Below are 27,308 nucleotides of genomic sequence, written 5' to 3' on the forward strand. Positions count from 1 at the left end.
AGTGTTAGTAAATTGTTAATGTTAAAATTAAAAGTTGTTGTAAAATTTGTTTGTTAAAAAAATGACACTTAATTCTGTAAAGATAGGCTGTCGAGACACATCGATTCATATGGTCTTCATTATAAAGGCAGCACATTGAATCTATTGTCATATGAAATGTGCTATATTAATAAAATTGGATTGAATTTTGTAGATCTAATTGTCACATGTATTTTGAACAGAAAGGCATCTAAGTTTGTTTCAATGTGCTCACTCAACTACCCAGTGAGTGCAGTGTCTTCTCCGAGTTCCACGCAGGCACTAATTTAATACTTCAGTGCTGAGATTCCCAAGAATTGTGAGCCCCCTAAACCATCAATGTGGGTGAGTGTGCAAGATTCCATAATGCATTTAGCACACATCATTTCAGTGAGTTAAGGTATTAAATGCCAAGCAAAGCTGAGCCTGCAAGAAGCTAAGCGTCATAGTTAAGAAAAGCTCATCTGTGTGCTCTGAAATAGGCATATACACCTGATGTTAGCTAAAAAATACTGATGCTAAACTATCAGTTTCTGAATGGTCTATTTATTGCTGAAAATGTACAAATTGTGTATAATCCAGCTGCTGTGCTACAGAGAAGTGGTGAGTGTCTGTACTTCTCCCCAGCCGAGTGCACCTGCTGGCTTTGATCCTCTCACACAACCACAGCGGAACTCTTAGACTAGGAACACACTACACCAGTGTTACGGAAGTAGCAAATAGTGATACAATTTGCTTGTTTCAAGACTTATTAATTTAGCTACATAGTTTCTCAGTCGACTCATTAGCAGAGTAAGCAGACACACACATTGACACGTGGTGACAGGCTGTCACTCATAACGTCGGACACGCCCTATTTATTGCACGCAGCGTTGAGGCCATGTCGGGTAATGAACTCTGTAAACTCAAAAGACAATATATGGGCAAAATCATATGAATCTGTCCAAAGACCAAACTTGATGTCAGATTCATCATGTTGCTTGGCCACTTACTACTTGAAAGCCAGTATGCCAGTGTTGGTTGGTCCTTATCTAACAGTTCATAGAGGCACGTGCAATTCAGTAGATTCACTTATTCACGTATTGTATTTTATTAATGGCGATGATGATTGAATGCATGTTGTCACATGCTTTCAGCAGTTATGGCATACATAATGTCCCTGGTGATGTCACACTCACTGTCCTAGAACTTAGTTTGGAGGAGACGTTATTTTCTAAGTCGGTGGTTCCCAAACCTTTTCATGTCAAGGACCCCCAAATTGACAGTAATGAGCCCGCGGACCCCCATTTGAAAAGATATGCCAGGGACCCCCATAAGAAGATTTTTACGGCTCTAGCAGTGATTCTCAACCTGTTACATTTTAAGGACCCCCAGTTTGACATGCATTAGGCTACGGACCTCCATTTAATGGCATTTCTATTTCTGGGACTCGTTAATTTTACTCTGAGTGTACAAATGGAACCAAACGGACCCTAACCCGTTTGGTTCCACTCAGAGTTACAGACCCATAAGAGTCCATTTGGTTCCAAACTATTCCAGGATCCCCTGGAACTCCCTCATTTACCCCTGGGGGTCCCCGGACCCCACTTTGGGAACCACTGTTCTAAGTGGTTTGCAGTTGACATGTTACAAAAATTCACAGCGTGTCACCTTTTTCTGTGCGTTGCACAATATGTGGCCTGGTTCCTAGAGATGGTTTTATGACTGAAGGCTGTTGCAGATTCATGTCTGGTAGATGTAAAGTCCAGCTGTTATCTTCTAGAAAGGGAGAGTTGGTCAGAGGGAACCAGGGAGGACTTCAGAGTAACGGAGGTGACTCGTAGTGTATAGACCTTCATTGGTCCAAGGGAAGAGAAGCAAGGAGATGGAGTTGCATTGGAGAAACCTATCCCTAATCCTGTTGTTCACACTTCAATGGGGTAAGTAGGCCGATGGCTTTAAACTGCTTAACTACAAAACATTTCTATATTTTTTTAATCTACAAGCTCACATCTACATAGTATGTGTTTAGAATGTCTGTTTTATATATTAAACTAACATCGATCCTAATAAAGTCTACACTGGAAAGAGCATGTTTAAGAACCATACGTTAATCAGAAATGTCTTCAATCAGTGTTCTGTCATGCTATCAAAGTATGGGAAAGTGAAGTTTGTTCAGTGAAACTGGTATCCCGACATGAAATTGCATTGCATGTGTAGTACTAAAGAGCTGGAGAGATGTGGACCCTGTAACACTATAGCTGTGATTACTACCTAAATATAGAGCTATTTATCACTTATTTGATCAAATATCACTTATAGGACCTATAATTGCTATCATGTAAAGACACTTTCTCTGCCTTGGAAGAGAAGGAAGCTCATGTTAAGTCATAAATTCTTACTTGTACAGTATGTGTAGTTCCTGTCAGACCCATAATAGACCTAGCGTGGTATCAGCGGTATCAAAGCTGTTTTTTTTATGTCCTCTGACATCCTGTAATTACTGTCACAATAAAGAACAGAATCTTGGATCTTGACTCTTAGTCAGAGACCTTTGGTTGGATAAATAACGTTTTTCACTGGTGTTAAACTCATTGCCTGCCAGCTGGACTTTGAGCCTGTTCACATTAGCTGTTACATAAATCATTGAGGGTAATGAGTTCTGAAAAGGGTTAGCGCTTTGAGCCATCAAGGGAACTTTAATCAAGCTGTAATCTTTTACTTTTATTATATTGTTGCTGTCGGGCAGAGACCTTGTATGTAGAAAACCGTTACTTAGAAAAATGACGTGTCCCAATGTAGTTATTTAGTCACAAGGATGCCTTAAGTTCATTGGTAGCCTACATATATTTAGAGGCAAAGGTAAAATATCAGATTTACTGTACAAGCTTAAAACAGGACACATTGTGAGGTGTTTTGAAGTTACACATCGGCTATTCTCGCAACTTTTGCAGATTTTGCAAAATTCTGCAAAAGAGTAGGGTGTTAATGTCGCACATTTTATTTTGGTTGAAATATTGATTGGTTTCATTGATTATGCAAGTGCAAATTGTAAGCTTTCAAATGTCATACATTGAAAATATTTGGATAAAATAGAATTAATTAGAATCAAAGATCTGTTATCGCACGCACACGTTGTCAGCTGGTTTAACGACAAATTTGTGTTTTCTGATCCTAAAACTGTTATACAAAGTGGATTCTTCTTCAATATTTAAACTTGTGTAATATTAAACGTTATTTTATTTTTAAGTTTTTGTGGCGTTTATGCCTTTTTTGATAGGACAATAGACTGACAGGAAATGGGGAAAGTTATAAAATCATGAAACCGTTGCATTGTTTATGGGCTTTTATAGCCGAGGCTAATTTGCGACCCCAGATATCTACCAAGTAAACAATGAATTTACAAAAAGGACATACATGAAGCTCTAAACAAGTACAAAAGCAATAACATTTCCAATACCTTTATGATGAGACTCTTTTATTACACAGTTGTGAGGACACAAGGACATGAGTGCCAGGCTCCAGAAGGGAAGTGTGACTTTATATGCGACTGTGAAGACTGCAGCGATGAAGACATGTGTGGTGAGACTCTTAAAGCTTCATTATTGTGGGATGTTTTGGATCACCTCAAGGCCAGAAAGTACTATGCTCGGTATGAAGGTTTCATTTGAGACATAGCCTAATGGTACTGAAGAATATATAGGCTGTGTTTTTTACCCCCTCATTTTTTATTCATGTTGTAAAAATGATCCCACACTTTTCGTGTCGTACGAAAGTAAAAAAAGAAGAGAAAAGCCACAAATCATGAGTCATGATTTGAATCAATTAAAACATTAAACATGAAAGCCATTAACACCTGAGGCCGATTCTACAGAATGTCTTCTAAATCCTGTTTTCTGAAGAACGTATCTTGCTATATCAGTGGTGCTAAAATAAGGACCCCCAAAATTATGTATTTATGAACCTGTTTATCTGCTATTTATTGTCTCCACCAGGCCGAAGGCATGTGGGGAGAGTATGTTTTGCACTCCGTCCGTCCGTGTGTGTGTCCGTCCGTGTGTCCGTCCGTCCGTCCGTGTGTCCGTGAGCAGCTAATCTCGGCCACCGTTAACCCGGTCGATGCCACATTTTGCACACACACTCCCTGGATGCCAACGATGAACCTCTGCCCCAAACTTTCCAGAACGGCCTGTTATAGCGCCACCAGGAGGCCGCTTTGTGCAAAAAAGGTTTTTGCACAGTACACCTACAGATTTTGTCCAAACATCACGCAAATTGGTACACAGTCTCTCTAGAGCCATTCAATTCAATTTCAGATTTCTCACACTCCATCCTGATTGGTTAAGATTGGCTTCCAAAGTTCACAGGAGTGCTCAGTTTCAAACAAAATGCTGCAAATCATGAACACATCGCGTGATTTCCGTGAAATTGTGCACCCACATTCCCACTAGGCCGAGGATGAAATTCCACATGAACAATTTCAACTCAGACTCAAGGTGGCGCTATCAGCGACGTAGAGTCTGTGGGGGCCACGGGGCCATGGCCCCCATGAAGAATCCTAGGGCCCCTTTCGGCCCCCATGAAGATTTTCGTGGACATTTTACATTTACATTACATATTTTCTGGGAATTCCGAACATTTTGGACCTCTCCGCCGGCAATCTGAGAATCCCATCGTCAAATATTCGGGAAAACAGCGCCTCCCCTGTTGTTCCTCAGGCAACAGTCTGTCTTGAGAGACACCGGCCGTCCAAGAGGTGTTAAAAAGTGCTAATCGGGTTTCTTTTGTAGTAGTTCTTGAGGCGTGACATAATAACACTGATCCACCAAAGAGACCTAACCACAGACTAGTGAGACTACACACTGACTCGAGAAAAGACCCATATCGTCCAAAATAGGCTGATCAGTCGCTGTCTGTGTATAGGCTAATTCATTGGTAAAAGTATGCTAAAGAACTCATTTTTAGAATATTTGGGAAATAAATAAATAAATCCGCGGCGGCAGTCCCCCCCCCCAATGCAATTCTGTAGCCTACGCAAAGGTAAAACGCACCCGCCGCCTATGATCTCTCTCTCTCTCCCTCCGTATCTCTCTATATCTCCCTCCCTCTCTCTCTCTCTCTCTCTCTCTCTCTCTCTCTCTCTCTCTCTCTCTCTCTCTCATAATAATAATAATATAGTCCTGAAAGTCCTCACCTTGGCTTGGACATTGGCCTATAGAAGCTGCTTTAAAAGTACCAGCGAAAACAACTTATTTTTTTCCGCGCTGCGGCGGGGGGGGGGGGGGGGGGGGGGGGGCGGGGAGGCGGGGCTGCGGGGGGGGGGGGGGGGGGGGGGCCCTTGAGGATTGATCAAACTCTTCGGCTCTGGGCGCTATAACTGGCCGAAAAGTGTTTTTACCTCTAACTGCACGGATCTGTGGATAACTTTGTATGCCAACTCCCTAGAGGCCAAGGAAAAACCTTTGCCTGGAATTTTTCACATCTGCTCTTTATAGCGCCACCAGGAGGCCGACATATGTAAAACACATTTTCTATTATTACTCCTTCAGATTTTATCCAAATTTCACGCAAATCGGTATACACTATCTCCATAGTCATGTGATCAACACGGAGCGCCACCATTTCCCATCTTCCATCCTGATTGGCTAAGATTGGCTTCCAAAGCTCACACGATTCGTCCATTTCGAAAAAAGGCCACAAATCACAAACACAGTGTGCAATTTCCGTTAAATTATACACGCACATTTTCACTAGGCCGAGGACGACATGCCACAATTTTCTCCTCAAAATCAGCCTCACGGTGGCGCTATAACAGGCCAATTCCTGTTTTTAGCTATAACTGCATCGATCTGTACAACTTATGTATGCACACATGAAAAAACATTGTACCTGCATCCCTCCAACACGAACCTCCGGCCCAAATCTTCCTCAACAGCCTGTTATAGCGCCACCATGAGGCCACAACCTGACCTGCCCTGGTGGAGACCTGTGCCGATTGGCACTTTGTCTAGTTTCTAACATATTTTTGGGGGCTTTTTTGCCTTTATTTGACAGGTGACGGTAGGTAGACGGGGGGGGAAGGGGGGAGTTCGGGACTCGAACGCATGACACACTGTAAAGCTGGCATACCAGCCAAGGGGCCTGGACCGCTGAGCCACGGCCCAGGCCATTCATCTGCTGTTTTTGAATAGCCAACAATGTTCTATATTCTGTATAGCTGTAAAGTCTAAAATGACACGGCTTTCCCGGATTGAATGGGTTAAGCGGTGTCGCGGGCCCTGAGTGAAAAACCTCCATTTCAAACAAGCTACTATTGCTGCTGAGCTACAGCACTGTAACAGTAGTAGACCATGTGTGTCTAATTGTTGTTGTGTCTCCACCCCAAAACCTCAGGATATACATCAAGGGGCTTCATGTGTGATTTTGAGTCCCCCGGAGACTGTGGCTGGACTGTCCCATCTACGGATCCCACATATCAATGGCAGAAGTATAGCAGAGGAAACCCCAGTCCCTGTCATGCAAACATTGGACCTTCTTCAGACTTCACCACTGGGACAAGCTCAGGTATAGTGCTGTTTACGTGATAGATAATAATACACAATCCCTTAACCAATTATCCTATCCTAATCCAATACACATACAGTTCTGTTTTGCTCAATACTGTAGGTAGAATGATATGTTGACATATGAACAGTACCTCATGCTGCCAAGCATTATTAGGCGTTCATTTTCAATAATGTGTCGATGAATTAATATGTATTTGGCCGTAGACCACCATTTGAAAATATTGTGTGCCAGCCAGGGATACCCATAGGTGAAGATTTGTGTTAAAATGTTCACAACTTGCGGAATGCTGTTCAATGCACTATGAGCGTGTCGATTTTTGACCAACTTCTGAATCATAAAATAGGGTTAAACAGCCTTAAAGTGATTGTGATGCTATATAAACTCATTTAGCTGGAACCCCCTCAAGGACCCATGGAGGTCTCCGGACCACACTGTGAGAACCACTGAACTATACTATGTACAATAACACGTTTTACAGGCTTTTATATGGGAGTGAATGCGGTGACGTCGGATGTTCAGATGTCTACAGTCTTGGTGTCACCAGAAATGCGGGACTCTGCACCAACGTGCCGCCTTCGCCTGAAATACTTCCTCTGGGATTCAGGTAGGCCTGCTACTGTATGTTGTTCAACATAAACTAGTACAGTTGTTCTCAACCTCTCTTTGTGTGTGTGTGTGTGTGTGTGTGTGTGTGTGTGTATCATTTTGTTTGTTTTTCACAAAACTGATCATCTGACTTGCGGTGACAAATCCTGCCTAACAAAGTGTTTCTCTCTGCCCGTCATAGGTAAAAAAGGGCAGCCGCTGGGTTCCACACCTCTGTGGGCCTCGGTGGTGCGTTCAGGCTCCCACGAGACTATTACATGGCGTCCAGAGATAACTAGCGTGCGTGGCTGGAGGGAGGCCACCGTTTTCCTTGGCCGCATTCCCTCGACCTTCCGCATCCACCTCCATTCCCAGCGCTCGCAAGGGAATAAAGGTGATGTCGCTGTTGACCACATGGAGTTCTTGGATTGTGCCCTGCCCAGTAAGTAGTCAATGCAGGTGTCGATAATATACCCTTCTTCAGGGTATATTGGTATAACATATACCCTGATATTACAGGGTATAACATATACCCTAATGGCCTATAACATAATACCCTGTCAAACGTTGGTAAATAAAAGTATATTATTTGCATCGTGACTACGAGCTGTGCGACCTCTCTTCTCTGTTCAACGATTTTATAAAAGGCACTCTGCTCCGCGTGGTGGTGCCTCACCAAAATCTATGGCAAACCACGGCCTCTTGGGGCTTTTAGCAGGTGCTCTTATCCAGAGAAACATTTGTATACTCTATTCTATTCTATGAGCTACATTTATTTGACATTGTGTGCACTCTACTGAGTGTATTAATCTTGTTTTTTAAAACAAATGGTATCCCAGTCTTCCTCATTGTCATTCACCATGTCTTCTCTATGTTGTCTAGTGGTTCTGATAATGTATGTTGGTCTGGTCTCTCCCTGTCATCAGTACCACTTCCAGGAAAGGAGTGTCCAGAAGGGATGCATGAATGTAAGCGTGAGGGCTGCGTGGCCATGCGCCTGGTCTGTGACGGCAGCGATGACTGTGGCGACCGGAGCGACGAGGAGGCATGTGGTAAGATGTCAGGGAGATATCCTGTACGCTTAAAGGTAGCCTGGGATCCAGACTGCTTGCTACATTCAGCGTTTTCTTTTTCTCGCTTCGCTTCACAGCTTTCCAGTTCACTGGAAAGCCTCCTATCTCCGTGCTCATATGGGAGAAAACCACTTGTGGCTTCTGATTGGTCTGTGACCAGTGTTGCCCAATGTAAAACTCAAGTCACTTCTTCTGACTTGTCTATGTAATGGAAATAGGATTCATATAGGACCCTGGCCAGACTTAGTAGCGAAGTGAGAAAAAGACGAACGTAGTGAATCAGGCCGGATGCCCTTTGCCCATTTTCAACATATCATCATATAATTGGTCCTTACTATAAAGGCACAGAAACAGCACATAACGGAAAGAGTTGGGCAGGATTTAAAAGTGTCCATCGACTGCGCAGCTTTAACGTGAAGCCTCGAGTCGGCCACAGCAAAAGCTCCGGTCACCTCTGTTTTTTTTACATGCAGTACATAACATGACATGCTATGGATAATGATGATAATAATAATTCAGATGCATAATGAAACACTGGAGTTAATATGAATCAATAATGCTCACGAACAATGCTAGTTGCCATGTTCAGAAGATTTCCAGGAACGTGCTGTATCTTTATGGCACATACTGATAAAAGGGCATGTAAGCATGTACTTTTTTAATTCTCCACTTGTCTTAGGGAAATTACTGGCACACTGGCATTGTAAGTGTGTGTGTGTGTGTGTGTGTGTGTGTGTGTGTGTGTGTGTGTGTGTGTGTGTGTGTGTGTGTGTGTGTGTGTGTGTGTGTGTGTGTGTGTGTGTGTGTGTGTGTGTGTGTGTGTGTGTGTGTGTGTGTGTGTGTGTGTGTGTGTGAGAGAGAGAGGAGTTTTCTTTTTAAATAAAATATAAAAATGTGCTCAATTCAAAAGTTGCGCTGTTGTGAGATATTCTTTCTTGTGCCTTCAGACTATTGGGGATGTGACTTTGAGACAGGCTTGTGCAATTGGGACCTGCGGTCTTTTTCCAGTTTAAAATGGCAGCTGACCAGTCAGGAAAACATCTCTACCACCGATCCCCTGAAAGGACCAGGAAGGGACCATTCCCAAAACAGTGCTTCAGGTCGGTGGCAATTCAGAAATGATGATGATGCTAAAATTCTGAAATTCAAAGACTCCCAGTTTGATATGCATGATTAGGCCATGGACCCCAATTTGATACAATTGGTTATCTCTGGGTCCCCAAACTACACTAGTTTAACCACTTCAACCCCATACCTGGTTGAGAAAAGTCCCCCAGGGTTAAATTATACTTTTCTGTTTTCACTTTACATTAAATGTCTTTCCTGAAAATAGCTGTTTTCCCCACAACACAGATTGTAAGTGGTTAAAATCCTCAGTGTTCATTTAACTCTGAGGGTGTACTGTACATTTGTAATTATAGACCCATAACACTACATTTAGATCCCATGGTGGTTGACAAACAGTGCTTTTTAATCTACATTTGGCATTTCTTGTTACACATTTATCACTTTGTATTAAACAATGTTGTTGAGTACTCGATTCTGATTGGTTGATTAAGGCGTTCTGGCAAGTCTGTTCTGTATAGCATACAACTTTGTTTACCCGGCTATGACAACAGAAGCTTGTAAGCTCACGGTTTATTTTTTTTAATCAATCATTCACGTTGCCATTGCAGAGCTGCCAACCTGCACACATTTTGTGTACCAACCACGCAATTCTAGGCGTATAGACACCTAGAATTGCGTGGTTGGTACACATAATGTGTGCAGGTTGGCAGCTCTGCCATTGATTTAATTCTTAGGTAACTAGCCGTCTAATAAGCATGATAATGTACTGTAGTGTCTGGCGGATCTATTTTCACTTAAAATATGATAAAAACATGCCAACGTTTTTGTGTGTGCGTTACAGAGATATTTTGTATTTTAATTTGTATGCATTATTTTTTTCTTTTTTTTAACTTGATGAAAAGACAGACAACAAAAAAAGAAAAGGGAGAAAAACAAAAACAAGGCTGCATTATTCATATTACAAGATACATTCATTGAAATCCTCATACATTATCGCTAGGCTGAAAGAAGAGATCCCACTTTTCCCACTTTTTATAGAACTTATCCTCTTGTAGTCTTAAGTATGAATGTTAGTTTTTGAGCGGTGCAACCACTCCTACAACCAGCAATGTCCGTGTTCACCCGCCTATGTGTATCTGAGCACCAGTATTAAACATATGACTATTAGTACCAGTAGGGGCGCTGTGCCAGAAACAGAGAGATAGTGCTGCTCTGTTGCCAGAGAGAGAGAGAGAGAGAGAGAGAGGGGAAGTTGCACCAGTCAGTTCACACAGGTGTGATTTTCCATAACATACAGTTCCTCAGTAATGTCCATCCAATGTTCTTTCATTGGTGGGTCCTGTTGGTACCAGCGTCGTGTGATCGCTTTCTTACTTGTTGCTAAGAGGATTTTGATTAAATATTTATGTATGTATTAGAAAATTAGAAACTCTTCAGGGTTATTTCCCAGCAATAAAAAGGAACAAGTCTGAGGTATCTTAAAACTCAGAATGGTGGAGTGGATATCCTGCCAGTATTTCTGAATTTTAGGACAAGACCAGAATATATGAGCGTGGCCCGCCTCCTTGTGGCCACACTTGTCTTGACTTAATTTTAAATTTTAAAATCTCATTAGGTTCTTCCAACAGAATTCTCTCCACATTCTCGAGTTGGTAGACGTAATTTGTAATTTGTATGCATTCTTATAGTACTGTACTGTACATTTTGTTCCACTACAGGTCACTTCCTTTATGTCACCGTGCCTGATGGGGGTCTGTTGGGAATGGATTGGGCATCTTTTCAGAGTCCTCTCCTTGAGCCTACCAATAGCACACATCCCTGCAAGGTAACCCCGCCCACCCACACCTGTCCTTTGTCATTGCAGTAATCTAGCTGCAACTATCTATTATTTCTTGTTTTAGCGATTATTCTACCGATTACTAAGCTGATCAAGCGAAACATCTTGAAAGTCACCCTAGGTTTGTTTCCACTTCAGGTGAACAACTACAGCAGGGTAAAAACATGGCAGGCTGCCATCACTGTGCACTATAGTACACAGTACTATAATGCTTTGTACTAGTACTAATAGTGCACTGTGATTTAAGCAACACAGCTGCAGCAAATCAAATTAATGATGGGTGTGTTCGATTTGAGGTGTGTCAATAAATTATTAAAATATTACACTTGTACATTGGCATGCAACCTTTGGCTCTGGACACACCTATGAAGATCATAGGTGTAAGATCATTATTAATTGATTGATTATTAATAGTCTGACATGTTTTTATCTGCTGTAGTTTTTCACTTGAAGTGGAACAGCCCTAGGGTGTCATGCCCCTTGAAGCGATTTTCTTTTTATATGTATATAAAAAGAAAATGGTATGCTTACTGCAACCGGCTTTGTCGGGCGTCTATGCGAACACAATTGGCCCGTGTTCTGGGGTGGGGACGGTGATATTGGTCACTGCATGTATTCCAACGGGCTGCGGCGACAACACACATGTGTTTGGGGGGGGGCTGGCCTAGTGGTCCAGGCGCATGCCACATATACTGTAGGCTCTTCCCTGACAGCGCGTTGCGTGTTCGAGTCCCGTTCACGACTACCTTTGCTGCATGTCTCCCCCTCTCTCTCTCTCTCCCTCTTTCCTGTCTATCTTCACTTGATACTATCAATAAAGTCAGAAAAGCCAAAAACAGAAAAAAAAAAAAAGAAATGTGTGTGGGGAGGAATACATTGGCATATTAACTAAATTGAGGATAAAAACGGGGTACATTTTTGAGTGGCGCTAGCTCCTCCTATGCCCAGCTTTCCGGGTTTGTGTAAACGCAAACATTGAAGATAAAAGTGCAGACGGAATGAGATGATGTGTGGTGAATTGATAAGAGCGCCCATCACTTCACATAGGTGTGATTATTTTATAGCTATCAAGAATTGACATGATTTGTTTGTGTGTCAATAATCAACTAAATAGATTAGTCTGATCAACTAATGTTGCACCCCTACACTCATCTGATCGTCCTCATGGCCTGAGTGAAAGCCCTTCTGATTAAAGAGTCCAATACTCTAAAAATTAAATTTTTAGAGAATTGAGACGTGTTTTACATAATTAACGTACATCATGTCGGATACATTGATGATCCCATTTGTAACATGAACCACATGTTGAACATATTTGTCCTCCTGTAGATGGTGATGTACACACATCAGTTTGGCCCAAGGTCCGGCGGTCTAACTGTACTTGTGGCAGATACTAAGATCTACCCTGTGTGGGAGAGGGGTGGTGCTTTGGGGGACCTTTGGGTGAAGGCAGAAGTGGAGATTGTCTCTGACTCACATTTTCACGTGAGTAATTGATCAGATGTCTAAGTTTGCAAGATGTACAGTATCATAAATATGTAAATAAATACTAATATGTTAATTATTTAGTGTACACAAGATCCGTCTGTTTAGTGTACACAAGATCAGCGCTTCTCAAACATTTTTATGTCAAGGGCCGCGCAATTTGAAAATATCTTGTGCCAGCGGGGATGCCCATAAGAGATACATATATGTTTTTTGTCAGAATAACTGTAGATTTAGTACAGAGTTCTACAACAAACTTTACTATACTGTAGATTTAGTACAGAATTCTACAACTATCTATACTATAGTATACTATAGGTGTGGAGATAATATTTTTGATAGTTAAACCTATGATCTGGATATTCTTATATTCTCTCATTGTGTTGATAGATGGTGAAATTATATGAAATTATAGGAACTTAGCATTACATGCCTAGTTTGTTTTATGTAAAGCTATAGGGCGTCGTAATCCCGCCCCCTTTCATGACGATGCCAGGCCCAGGAAATGATTCCCAAAGCATTTTTCCCATAGACATTTCAAAAAGTATTTATTTAAAGACGGTTACGCCGCGGACAAAGCCAACTCGAGGCGTGACAAATCATGACAATAAACACAACATGTTGGACCAAACAAATAATTACCGTAATTTCCGGACTATAAGCCGCGGCTTTTTACCCATGATTTGAACCCTGCGGCTTATACAACGGTGCGGCTAATCTATGGATTTTTACAGCTAACGCAGAGCCATCTCAGGCTCTGAGCTAACGTAGCTGCGGCTTATAGTCCGGTGCGGCTTATAGTCCGGTGCGGCTTGTATATGGGATTTTCCCTAAATTTGGCTGGTGCGGCTTATATTCAGGTGCGGCTTATAGTACGGAAATTACGGTACAAAGAAGAAAAACAACAAAAAAAGTCTTTTAACCTGCCGTTTTTTTCTTCTTTCTAATTCTTTGGCCCATTAGTTTGGCCCAAAGAATTGTGTTTGTTGTCATGATTTGTCACAACTCGAGTTGGCTTTGTACGAGGCCAAAAAGGTCTTTAAATAAATACTTTTTGAAAAGTCTATGAGGAAAATCAACAGGGAATAATTTCCTGGGCCCTGGTAGGGGGCGCGACTGCGACGCTCTATACAGTCTTTGGTTTCTTGCCTGTGAGATGACCTTTGTAACGGCACGTATGAAGTGGAATTAAGTTCATTGGCACCGTATCCACCGTTCTTCTCTCAAGTGTTTCTCTGTCAATGATTTCCTTATAGATTATATTCATGGCAGCAATGAGGGATTTCGCGTATGGAGGGATTGCAATCGACAGCATTATGATGTCTCCTGAATGCCGTGTGGCAATAAACGGTATCAGCCTTTAAGATCACCACTACACTCACAAGAAAATACAAGCATTCTTCTGCTGGATAAGACTTTGAAAAACAGTTAACATCTGAAACAGTATGTCCTCTGTACACAGTAAACTCCTCAGTGTTACTTTATCCATTTATATATCTGAGAGTATATAAATCAAACCAAATGGACCCTCACAGGTCCATTTGGTTTCACTTGTATACTCTCAGAGTTTTATTTGTACACTCTCAGAGAACATTGAGGATTGAACACTGGGGATTTCACAGTAAGATGATCTCTGTCTTGAGGGCGGCCGTCTGGGAATTGGAAGGTCGCTGCTTCGACCTGCAGTGGCTCGCCCAGTCTACGTGTGGCAGTGTCCCCAAGCACGACACTTGACTCCTACCAGCATCCCCCATGTGCTCATCTGAGCCATCCCAGCATCCATCTGCTGGGTGCATGCAGAAAAGTAATTTCTCCCCTTGCAGGGGACCGGTAAACACTCTCACTCTCTTCTTTTAACAGTCTCTCAGCCTAATACAACCCTCCCGGACCCCCCCGGACATCCCTGCACTGATAAGCCTGAGCTGATGTGTAATTTCAACCCTGACTGTGAGAATGCAGAGGATGAAGCCAGCTGCGGTCAGTTCCTATTACGCTGATTGAATAATTCGTTATATAAGCATGTTCCATTTAAAATTCATACTGTATAACTTTTTCAACTAAACTAAAGGTTATTTTCAGCGTTCCTCCCCAACTATGTAATGACACCAGAGCACAAACAGAATTGTTACTAAAACAGCAGATCTACAAGCTATTTTTGCTACTTTTGTGTGACGAGAGAGGGCATTCATATAAGAAATAAATAGGGGGAAAAGCCGTTTCTTCCCGACAATATCTTCAGGATTCTTTTTTGTGTCAGTGTCGAGTGAATTCAGATAGGCTGAAAGACATGCAACATAGGCCTCCAGATGGAATGGAACTGTGGCCATGGTGGTTGACATACCATCCAGTCCTCCATAGTCCTCCTGGAGCTCTCTTTAACATTAAGGGTCTAATTACAGTGTGGCTCTGATCACTTTGTGCGGTCTATAAAGTCAGTTATAAGACAGTTATTATTGTCATTTCAGTTTGATATGCAAGTGGCCATGCAGGGATCCCCATTTGATTTGATAAACTTTTCTATCTCTGTGACCACAATCTACACTGTAGAATCCCAACTCTGAGAGTCTATTTGGTTCCATCTGTACGCTCTCAGAGTTACAGATTATGACGGTGTGTTATTTAGAATATAGGCATTAACCCCATGATTTGTATTTTATCTTGTTCATGTATTATTTGTGTTTGTGTTGGAAAATATCTGTTTCAAACCATTTCCATTTCCAATTAATATTTATTTTAGTTTTTGTTGCAAGTTACTGTGTTATTTGTATTTTGTAGAATGACATTGGTTTGCTCCTCAGGTGATTTCTCCACTGCTCGGGGGAGTGCTGGTTGGACTGATGCAAGTGTAGGAAGTCAACAATGGGTGCTGCACGAGAAGTACAATGAAACTGACAACGGTACAATAGTGTGTGTGTGCGCGTGTTACAGATATATTCTAGATACATATATTTAGCATTACTCCTCTCTCTCTCTCTCTCTCTCTCTCTCTCTCTCTCTCTCTCTCTCTCTCTCGGTCGCTCACACTCCTCATTTGTGTGTGCACACACGTGTGTGTTAACAACTTCATTGTTTTTTATTATAGATATAGATAGGAGATACCTGTGTCTCTTAAACGTTATCAGTACTTTCTCTCCGTGTCTCTCTCAGATGAGTACCTGTATGTAACCGGTGCCCCAGGCCAGCAGCTAACAGAGGCCCAGACACTGACTCCTCTCCTGGGTCCCTCTGGTCCAGCATGCACCGTCAGTTTCTCCTATGCCCTGACTGGAAATCCAATACACATTGGTACACACTACTTACCATAAATTAAATTATTGATAATTGTTTTTATAATCGATTAAATCGATTTATTTTGAGAAACTGCTGCACCCCTGATCCATGCGTGTTGATATTCTTGGTAACTTTGTACTTTGGGTCCTGTAGGTGAGGTGTCCCTCAGGGTGATAGACAGCCGGCTGGGCATCCAGCCTAAGCTTTGGGAGTACAGTGGAAAGACGGGTCAAGATCCAGAAGCATGGATGTCGGCTGAGGTCCCCTTAGGAGCCAGGAAATATCGTTTCCAGGTACACTTTAATTGGGCCAAGGGTTGATCAGTTCTTCAAACGCACGCATGAAAAACCAAACAATGCCATTCAATTCAGATTCCTTAACATGTGTCTCAGTGGACACTCCTCGCCTGATTCCGACGTCATTGCGTGATGGTGTCGGCATGTCGACACCTGTACTGTAATTACTCGTGGCCTGAACAAACTTTAAGCTTTAATAATTAATCAATCTGTGTTGGGCTTTCCCTTCCCTAGCTGGCGTTTGAAGCTCGTGCTAAAAAGCTGTGCCACTGCGCTCTGCTCAAAGTGAGCAACGTGCGCTACCATAACTGCCACGCCGACTATCTGCCACATTCTCCAACAGGTGCAGTAGCCTGAAATGTGGTTTTACATGGTACATACTGTACATACGGGTATGTGTTTCATAACTGCTTCAGCATAAAATTCAAACCTTTTTTTAGTTTGGGTACATTTGGTCCCATTTCTACATGAATACATTATCTGACTTAAATGATTCTCTTCTGGACAGAGCTGGCATGTAACTTTGAAGATGGCCTTTGTGGCTGGTACCAGGATAAGACTGATAACTTTGACTGGACTGTTCTTCCTGGGATGGATCACACCATTGGAGTCGGTACGATAAACGCCTGTCTTGTCTGCCTGCCTGCCTGCCTTACTACGTAGCTACCAACCAACCATTAGGATTCATCCAAACAAACTACTATACCAATGCTGACCCTCATGCCCTTCCCACTCGTTCCACATCCAGGTAAAAGTCTAGTTGTAGACGTTTGGGATCCAGAACTGCGTGGTGCCATCGGCCGCCTGCTGTCGTTTCCACAAGCAGGGAGCTCTAAAGAACGCTGTCTCACCTTCTATTACAAACTCTATGGGCCGCAGACGGGTGAGCTGGAGCAGTGGTTCCCAAAGTGGACTAAATGATAGTTTGGAACCAAATGGACCATTATGGGTCTGTAACTCAGAGTGTACAAATGGAACCAAATAGGCCCTAACGGGTCCGTTTGGTTCCATGTGTACACTCTTAGAGTTAAATTAACATTGATTTTACAATGTAAATTGGGTCTCAGAGATAGAAATGCCATTAAATGGGTGTCCGTAGCCTAACGCATGTCAAACTGGGGGTCCTTGAAATGTAACGGGTTGAGAATCACTGCTATATCCCTGGCATATCTTTTCAAATGGGGGTCCGCAGGCTCATTACTGTCAATTTGGGGGTCCTTGACATGAAAAAGTTTGGGAACCACCGACTTAGAGCAGTGGTTTTCAAAGTGGGGGCGTTTAATGTTTGTGTTGGCACCGTTTGTTTTATATCACCATTACATCACCTAATCAACATGAGTTAGACTTTAATATATTAGCGCCCCTCACTTCACACAGGTGTGATTTGTATTTGTTTTATTATTCCAATTAAGTTCAAGGACGAGATAATATCTTGTCCGGACGAGATATTATCTTGTCCGGATGAGATAACATCTTGTCCGGAGGAGATAATTGCGTCCGGATGAGATCATATCTTGTCCGGACGAGATATTATCTTGTCCTTGAACTTAATTGGAATAATAAAACAAATACAAACGAGGTAATTTTTCTTACCATGGCCACCCGAAAAAGGAAAAACCTGAACTTTCAGTAGATTTTCTGTGGTCTGAATAATTTGGCTCAAACTAGTTCTGATTTGCCTGTGGACTGTGATGATGTAACAGTCCACACATCCCATATATGACATAACAATTTGTCAGCAGATGTCACTGTTGAGGGATTTCTCCTGTTTTTATTGCAGCTCAAAAGGCTTCAGAACACACAGAGAAAACCCCAGCACACAGAAAGTCCACTGAATGTTCAAAGTTCAGTTTGTTTGGGTGTAATTGAGGTCATAAATCCAAAAATAAAGGAAGATTAATGTCATGAAACCTTTACATTGTATACTATGGTTTATGTGAATCTTTTCAATTATCGCTTAAAGTAAAAACAAAACAAGGTCAGACTGTCCTGCATCTATGACTATTTTCTCAGTTTCACACATCTTTCTCCCCATTGCTTCCTTCATACTTGACACTGCTGTTCTCCACGCAGGTGTGCTTAATGTTAAATTGCTGGATAGCTCAGGAGATGAAGATCTGCTCTGGACCCGAACTGGTGCCCATGGAAATGTATGGCATGAGGGCCACTGCACAGTACCCGACCGGCACTCCAGGTTCCAGGTACAGTATGAGTTCAAACCCCATGAAGTTTCATGTTTTCTTTTTTTTCTTTTTTTTTTTCTTTAAAAACTCAACTACCCCTATGTCATCCAAGAAAACCTCTTAAAATGAAGCAAAAATAGCGATCTAAAAGCTCGCAACATGGCACGTTGTCCGTTGTGAGCTTGTAGATGGCTTGCAGGGGACTATATAACAGGCTTTGAGTGATCCACGCGATCAGTCTGTTAATGCCAGGCTAAAGATTATCTTGCAAAACATGTTAATATCATAAGCGTTTGTTTGCTACAAACTTATTTAATTAAATGTATCTAAAACCAAGCTAAACCTGACAAATTTACTTCCCATATCCAGAATTAGTTATTTTGTTAATCCCCCCTCAACAAAACCTCTGTGATCATTCTAAACAAAGACTTGTACATTAGCGCCACCTTGTGCTCATCTGTCAACCCCAATAGCACATGTCACAAGCACAGAAATGTGAGATATGCTGATTCCAACAGTTTACTTTAAATTTTTAGATTTAGATTTTTGGTGAGCTGAGGACAGACGTCTGCCATGGGCAACTACTATGATAAGGGCTGAGTAAAACAAGATCATAAACTCCATTCCTGATCTGTGAGCTCTTCTTGCGACTCGCTTCAACCTTTACTTACCGGTACTGTAGTTTTATGACGAATTTGCTGAAATGGCAGATCTGCAAGCTCACACCTTCTTGAATCCCAACATGTTTTAAGCTTGTAGATCTATGTTAGCTTCTCTTTTTTTTCGTCAGTGTTAATGTAGTTAACATTAGCTTCACATTTTGCTCTATACATTGTTACTCTCACTCTACACACACTAAACTCTGAACAGCTGGTGTTCGAGGCTGTTCGCTTCGGCTTTGATGGACGGGTGGCCATCGACGACGTGGCTTTCCAGGAGCGTACCTGCTCGGTGGCCAGGATGTGTTCGTTCGAAGGCCAGCATTGTGGCTACAAAAGCACTGGTGCCATCAACTGGCTCCTCAGAAACGGAAAAACCTCAATCAATGGCCCTAGCGTAGATCACACTCTGGAGACTGAAAAGGGTGAGAAATAAGTTATGTAAGGCTCAAAGTTCTCAATTCAAGGACCCCTAGTTTGGTATGTTAACATCAGGAAAAAAAGGACATTTGTGTTTGTTAGATTATGAGTTGAGCTGACTAGGTGGGTTGTGTCCATGAATAAATCTGCAAATGCCAAACAGCTTATTCTGCTGTTGCTTTTGACTCTCGTTGTATTGGATCATTGAAGTCTATCAGTTACACAGTGTTACAAGTTAGCTGGTTATTAAGCAACATGTACAGTACCAGACTTCATTTTGCAGACTCATATGATCCATTTATACTAATCCTGTGATTATATTTGACTTGTAGGTTTCTACATGATGGCAGAAACCGGCAAGAGTGTCCTTGCGGCAGGAAGTACAACTACTCTGTCGTCCCCTGTACGCATTGGATCTTTGATGACACAGTGTGTCCATTTCTGGTATCACAATGGTGGAGACTATCCTGGTAAGACAGTAGAGCTAGATACTGGCTGCACATAATTATGCATTATTTTATAGGGATTAATCTATCGATTACAATTTTTTTTACCGTAATTTCCGGACTATGAAGCGCACCTGAATATAAGCCGCACCACCCTAGTTTCCTATGCATTTCTACGTGTATGCCAGGTTCTCTCACTGTGTACATGAAGCCGGTGGAGGGGGAGAGAGTCGTGGTCTTCTCTGATAATCTGGACCAGGGAGATGAGTGGCGCCATGCCAGCGGCAACATCACCACTACCCTTGTGGACTGGCAGGTACAGACAAATGGACGTCACAGGAGCACTGTCCTTAATTCATTCATGGCTTCAGTTAATTTGCCAATTAATTTGCCAATAGAGGATAGAAAATGTATTATTAATTATTATTAGTTAATTATTATTTCATTTCATTTAAATTATTTGTTTACTGAATTGTGGATATCTATTATTTTTATTATTATCTATTGAATATCTATTTCAATAGATAATTCTTTTAAATAATTTTGCTTTATTTTTTACATAAGGTAAACTATCAGTTTGCAAAAGGAGTATTACATAAAATAGAAAGAAAGAGATACAAAACAAAATATAGTAAATACATACTACTTGAGCTGAGAGCCTAGTACGTACATTGATATGCTAGTCAAGAAACATTTTGTAAAAATGCATCAGACACTGCATTTTGCTCATATTTTAACCACTTAAACTTTAGATATTGTTGACTGGAGTCCCCCCATAGACGAATCCACCAGCTGGCAACCATAACCATAATGAGAGCCGATTGACAGCGCAGTTATGATGCTCCGTGGATTCGTGTACACTAGGCTCCCCTCCTTTTTTCTCTGTATGCCTAATCTATTTAGCCTGAAAATAGACAATCTACAAGTTCACAACATGACGGTCTACTTTGTTGTTGTAGCTGGAATTTGAGGCATCTGGAGCAGGGGGTGACAACACTCACATTGCAATTGATGACGTCGTTCTCTCAGGTCACCCATGTCAAGATCAAGGTTTGTACAATGGCCTATTAGCTTGCGGTTTTAATTCCAGTGTTTCTCTGGATCAGCCCACTTGATGGACTTCCATTGCATATGCAATTCCTAGGTATTGTCCAATAGATGAGCGGAGAGTATACTAATACAAAATATTTGATTCGAATTTAGAAACATAATTATAATATTAATGATATGACACAAAGGGCCTTTCTGTGTGGAGTTTGCATGTTCTCCCTGTGTGCCCTAGGGTAGGTATACCCTCACAAAAAACATGCAGTAATCCTGGTCTCTAAACTGCCTCCCCCTGGCCAGCCAGGGCGCCTGGTGGAGGGGAAAGGAACTGGTCGGAATAACGTGTTCCTTCCATGTGCTAAGTCCAACCGGGGAAACTCCTCCCTGTCAGGTGAAAAGAAGCGGCATGAGGTCAGGCCGTTGCTCTCCCCAGGTTGGCGGGGAGAGTGTAGAGCCCAGGACTACATTAGATAATTGACACTGGGTGAAAAAATGAGTAACAAAATTGTGTGATAAAAATTATAGAAATGAATGATGACTTATTAATTCATTGATAATTTGATGTAATGGGCTTACTGTAATGTACTGTTATAGCATTCCTGTGTCATTGTGGTGTGTTCGACCAGTGATTCTCAAACCTTTTAGTTTCAAGGACCCCAGTTTGGTATGCATTAGGCCTCGGACCCCCATAACTCTGAGAGCGTACAAATGGACCTGTAAGGGTCCATTTGGTTCTATTTGTATGCTCTCATGGTTACAGACCTGTAATCGTCCATTTGGTGCCTAACAATGACCCATTAGCTACTACTACCTTTTGCAGCAGCTGCTCTTCCTATGGGGTCCCCAGGAAATAAATGACATTACATAACATGAAAACATTTTACACGACAGTATAAGAAAACGGTTTAAAAATTTTAAATACAACCAATGTGTTGTTGTGTTATCCAATGTGTCAGGTTCCAAATGTAGCCTGGAGCGAGGTCTGTGTGGCTGGAGCAACACTCAGAGTCACCATCAGGACAAATTGGACTGGGAGCTGACCAGCCAAGAGGCAGAGAAACATTTCCCTACCCCTGCTCATGACCACACCCTGCAGACCGAGAGAGGTAACAAAACAACATCATGTGATGCGGGTGTGCGTCGGCTTGCGTGCGTGTGTGTGAGTCGTGACCCATAGTTTGCAACCAAGATATGCAAGGTGTAAAGCAAGACTGACACGTTTTCATTTTCCACGCAGGTCACTTCCTGTTCCTTCCCAGCAGCAGTCGAACCCCAGCCACTGACAACGCATTGCTGCTGAGTGCACACCTTCCCCCAACCAAGGGCACCTGCCTCAGATTCTGGGCTCACAGGCCATCATCTTGTAAGCAACTACACCAGTGCTTCTCAACCTTTTGAGTTTCAAGGACACCCAGTTTGATATGCGTTGGTCCCCCATTTGATAAAATATTATATCTCTAGGACCTCAATGTACAATGTGGCGTCCTCTGTGTTCATTTAACTCTGAGTGTGTACAAATGGTTCCGTATGGTTCATCCTGCAATCTTCCCATTGGATTATCATGCAATATCTTGCGTGCAAAGTTGACATGTCATGATTTGAGGGTGCTGTTACAGGATAGCACATGGTAATCACTCAATTTGTTAGGGTTCTTCCTCCTGGGAGCATGTTTAAGTTTAATACAGTCCACCCACCAAAGTGGTGGCACTAGAGGGGTCACCTAAATCAGTTGTCATTTTTTACAACAAATACACACAAACAAATTGGTAGGGTTATTATTGGTTTGAGTGGTGCGACCCCCCTATAGACAGCTATGTGCGTCCCTGGCTGTGTCCCTGGCTGTGTCCGAGCACGTTTTAAATTGTTTAGTGGTGGTGATTGGTTGGAAAGACATAATAATAATGAATACTGTAATATGTTACATCTGCGTATACAGCTGACAGCCAGTTGAAGGTGAAGAAGCGAACTAAAGCTGAAGTAGTAACGCTGCTAACACTAACTGAGGTGGGAGGAGTGTGGCAACGCTTTGACATTAACATTATCTCTACTCAGGATTACCAGGTGAGACTCAACACAAGTGTAATGTCTGGATATGATAGATGAATGAATGAATACATGAATAAATAAACCTGTGAGATATACAGTACAATACAAATTATCCAGTCTCTCAAATTGAACATAACTAAACATCATTGACATATTGATCTCATTCTCAATAATGGACGTAATGGATACTACCTTTTCAACCACCAGTAATGTAATGTCCCACTTATTTGAAATAATCATAGTCTTTGAAAAGAAAGCAAGACTAGAGACTTAAAACGATGCTGTGCTGCTCCTTAAACCCAACCGGACCAAGGTGCTTCAAACCCAGATACCTGCAACAGCTTTAAATCAGATTTTTTCCTTCAGCGATGTCTTGTAATATATCCTGCATACCTTTCTGTATACAACTTAGATCTGTGATTCCCAAAACCTGGTCCTGTGGACCCTTAGTACAACTGGTATTCCATCCTGCAGTCCCAGGATGTTGCATTCACCTGGTATTATTGTAATTCTAGTTATGTAATCGGGATGAGTTTGCCCGGCTAAGATCGGTAGAAAACTAATATAACGGCAGTTGTTGGGGATCCGAGGAACCAAAGTTAAGTTGTGAACCACTGTTCTAGATATACAGCATGCTCACAAACCTTACTGTGTATGTAGTTTAAGTGTTGATTATATCCTATGTTCCTATATGTTATCAGATTTTGCTTGAAGGAATCAAAGGCTCTGCAGGAGTTCTGGCTTTGGATGATATTGAATACACCATAGGTATCGACTGTGCTGGAAAAGTAACAGATCCATTGACAAGTAAGACAACAGCAAACAAATTCCCCACCAGGCAATAATACAGTATCCTCATAATTTCTCTATCCATACAGTGGCTGTCGAAAGACTTTGAAAGTCAAGACCAGGTGCTTTCCCTACAGTGTTCAAAGACACAGGAGCAATCTTATGTTAATGGAAGTGTATGCTTTTTATAGCCACTGTATGCCTGACTTACCTATCGTCAACCCCACAGTATATGAAACATTTAAGTTCTCTTCATTGCATATTTAGTTATATCTACTTCAGATAATATCTAACAGTACCCAATCTCCCTCAGCCAATCCACCCCAAGACGATAAAGGAGGTATTGCAGCATCGGTCATTGTTGTTTTGTTGCTGGTGGGCACACTGTGTGGCTTACTGTACTACTACCTGCGAACACGTGAGAGAGCCAAGATGGATGCTATCCCACCGGTGTCTGGAGCTGATGGTTTCAGCAATGAAATATATGAGCCTGATCTCACAGTGAGTATATCAGTCATCCTTATATGGACACTGACGTTGTACGTCAGTGGAAACCTTGTGTGTTCTCCACACATTCAAGGCCATTCATAACCTCGCCCCCCCATACCTGTCTGACCTTGTCCACGTCAACATCCCCACCCGGTCTCTCAGGTCTGCCTCCTCCCTCACCCTGAAAGTCCTCCCAGCCCGTCTCTCCACCATGGGCTCAAGAGCCTTCAGCCGCTCTGCCCCTCACCTCTGGGACTCCCTCCCCCCTGACATCAGAAACATGGACTCTATCACCATATTTCAAACTCACCTCAAAACCCACCTGTTTAGGCAGGCCTTTGACTCTGTGTGATCTCTGTGTCTTCTGCTGCAAGCTGTGTTTTGTTTTAACTGTGTTCTTGTACTGTTTTTAACCTGTACGGCAACCTTGAGTGCCCTGAAAGGCGCCTTATAAATAATATGTATTATTATTAATATTATTATAATTATGTCAAAATACAGTACTAGTCACTTTTCAGGAAATGGAAAAAATAACCTTTATTTCTATGGATCCAATGTAGTTATTTAGTCACAATCTCTTCACAAGCTTGTACTCTTCTCAATACTTTTAATTGAAAAAAGTTTCACAAATAGCAGATCTACAAGCAACTTAATTTTGCTACTTTGTGTGACACTGTAGTATGACAAGTTGGTGTTAATTTGCAGAAAGAACTAAACAAAAAAACCCAAAGAGTTGAAATAGGGAGACAATGTTTCTGCCCGACAATAATGACACGCTAGTTTATATGAGCATTGATCTGTGCAATGGGCATCAGTAGATCACAAAATGGTCTAGCATCTATCTGTGAACTGTATGAAATATCCTGCACAAATAGTCCTATGTTACTGGTGCTACTATTATTTGATGTGTAAATAAATGTCGCATTTAACTATTCCACAGCAGGACCGCGTCCCTGTGCCAACACTCCCAACAGTGCAGAATCCTCAAATGATGGCTGGGTTCGACAATGTCAATGTGACAATCTCTGTAAGGGAATTTAAATATCCATAGTCTATATATTTGTTTATTTTTTATGTTTTGCATTATATTGATTATGAGCGTGAGGACACACCAAACTTTAGCCGCAGTTATAAACCTTATCACACACATACAGTACAGCTGTGGGGATGTTTCCCTCACAGCTGATTGATGTTGCAGTAGGTTGTTCTCATCTTGATGTACTTCCTGCTGTCCTGACAGGAGAGTGAACCGGTGGTCAGGGAGATGGAGGTGGCCTGAGTCGGCAAAATGGGTTCCTGCCACCAGGAGGTGGCGCTCAACAATTGAGGCGATATCACAGCAGCAGAACTGCTTGTGTCGTCTTTGCACACACACACGCACGCACGCGTACACGCACACACACAAACACACACACACACACACACACACACACACACACACTGGAAAACACCGTGATCCATTGTGAAGGATAAATTAGTGAAGCCGCCATAGATTTGGCTACGAGGCGGAGCTCTCCTGTGAACATGTCGGTGGTGGACAAAGCTTGTAGATCTCCAATTTTCACTATACTTGAAATAGTGGTTAATTCATAGTGTACCTTTCCTTCTTCCTAGAAATATAGTGGAGTCAAAATACAATGTCTGTATCAGATGAGTAAAAGAGGAGGGCTGCAGCAGCGTTCTTAAAGTCTGTGAAAGATAAATGCAGAGTCATCTATGAATTGTGGTGGACTGAAAGTCATCCAAAAATACAAATGCTCAAGTACAAGTACAGATACTCAAAATGTGTTACTTTAGTATAGTACTCAAGTAAATGTACTTTGTTACTGTCCAACTGGTTGGTATTAATACCAACAAACTCGCCTCAAAACACAGTCTCCCCGGGTTAGCGGGTTATCAACTGCTCAGGCTGGTATTCCTAAATGTAACCTATAAGTAAACTATCCTTAATTAAACGGTTAAACCTAACCTTATTCCTAACCTTAATCTCAGTAAAATGGTGCCAAAAGCTAACTCCTAAACTTGTTTTAACCCGAGTAAAACTATGCCTAACCCTCAATTTATTTATAATCTTATTCTCAATAATACAAGAACCGCCCCACCGAGCAGTCGGCGGAAGCAAACGAGGGCAAGCACGTTTTAAGTTGAGCATTCTGGATACCGTTGGTAGGCTATAGGTCCACACAGGAAGGCTGCTCAGCGTGGCCACTCACTCGGAGAGCTGCTCACTCAGGAGAGTATAGGCCTACCTCACGAGGCTCAAGCCTGCGCTGACGGCGCACCTATTATCAAGGACGTGTAAAAAAGTAATGTTTCTGTAGTAGAACCACTTTATTAATTTCTTTTTTTTTCACTTAATTTGTATTGATGAAAAGACAAAGACGGGGGGAAAAAAGACAATACGAAAAAAGAAAAGAAAAGAAAAACAAGGCTTCATTATTCATATTACAAGATGCATTCATTGGAATCGTCATACATTATCGCCAGGCTGAAAGAAGAGATCCCACTTCTCCCACTCTTTATAGAACTTATCCTCTTAAGTATGAATGTTAGTTTTTCCATAACATACAGTTCCTCATTAATGTCCATCTAATGTTCTTTCGTTGGTGGGTCCTGTTGGTACCAGCGTCGTGTGATCGCTTTCTTACTTGAGGATCTTGATTAAATATCAATAATATGTATTAGAAACTCTTCAGGGATATTTCCCAGCAATAAAATAACCACTTTATTTCAATAAATTCAACAGCTATAAGTTATAATAATCAGCTCTTTACTGTGTATACGAAGAGATAATGTAACATATTAGGACTAGTATACAAGACAATAAGTTGGGCATATAGGTAAAACTAAGTAAAATATATTGTTTTGTTGAAAACGGGCCTACTGGGTGTTAAGTGTATCCAGTGCATGTTTTCTGATGAGACCATGTTGGAAAGTCAGATGGACAAAGGCTACCATAGTATGGATAGAAGTAGTATGAACCTCCTTAACATCAAGGTCTACTATATAGCCCATAAAGTGCAGAACTGACAGCTGATGTAAAGTCCATGC

At 41.8% G+C, this 27,308-nt stretch overlaps 1 protein-coding gene across 1 annotated transcript; it reads left to right on the forward strand.

Moving 5' to 3' along the window:
- The first annotated feature begins 245 nt into the window (after positions 1–245).
- mamdc4 (MAM domain containing 4) lies at positions 246–26,587 on the forward strand. Its single transcript, XM_083793287.1, has 30 exons — positions 246–363; positions 1,781–1,937; positions 3,487–3,579; positions 6,391–6,561; positions 7,043–7,168; positions 7,352–7,591; positions 8,076–8,201; positions 9,170–9,322; positions 11,009–11,115; positions 12,457–12,612; positions 13,869–13,962; positions 14,473–14,589; positions 15,411–15,509; positions 15,760–15,897; positions 16,036–16,175; positions 16,413–16,521; positions 16,687–16,791; positions 16,927–17,061; positions 18,252–18,379; positions 19,232–19,445; positions 19,773–19,910; positions 20,075–20,202; positions 20,846–20,936; positions 21,890–22,039; positions 22,171–22,296; positions 22,870–22,994; positions 23,681–23,786; positions 24,082–24,269; positions 25,198–25,284; positions 25,498–26,587. Exons 2-30 carry the CDS (start codon positions 1,883–1,885, stop codon positions 25,534–25,536), a joined length of 3,684 nt encoding a protein of 1,227 aa, XP_083649413.1. The 5' UTR covers positions 246–363; positions 1,781–1,882; the 3' UTR covers positions 25,537–26,587.
- Positions 26,588–27,308: the final 721 nt, after the last annotated feature.

This window comes from Protomyctophum parallelum (genome assembly GCF_964188405.1).
Source record: "Protomyctophum parallelum genome assembly, chromosome: 21".
In the NCBI taxonomy this organism is placed as follows: Eukaryota; Metazoa; Chordata; class Actinopteri; order Myctophiformes; family Myctophidae; genus Protomyctophum; species Protomyctophum parallelum.

Bases quoted from the DNA above. Each gene is read 5' to 3' on its own strand.
- mamdc4 (XM_083793287.1), top strand. From the start codon at position 1,883: ATGGAGTTGCATTGGAGAAACCTATCCCTAATCCTGTTGTTCACACTT. The intron at 20,937-21,889 runs GTTTGTACAATG...CCAATGTGTCAG, and splicing joins TCACCCATGTCAAGATCAAG to GTTCCAAATGTAGCCTGGAG. The intron at 25,285-25,497 runs GTAAGGGAATTT...CTGTCCTGACAG, and splicing joins ATGTCAATGTGACAATCTCT to GAGAGTGAACCGGTGGTCAG.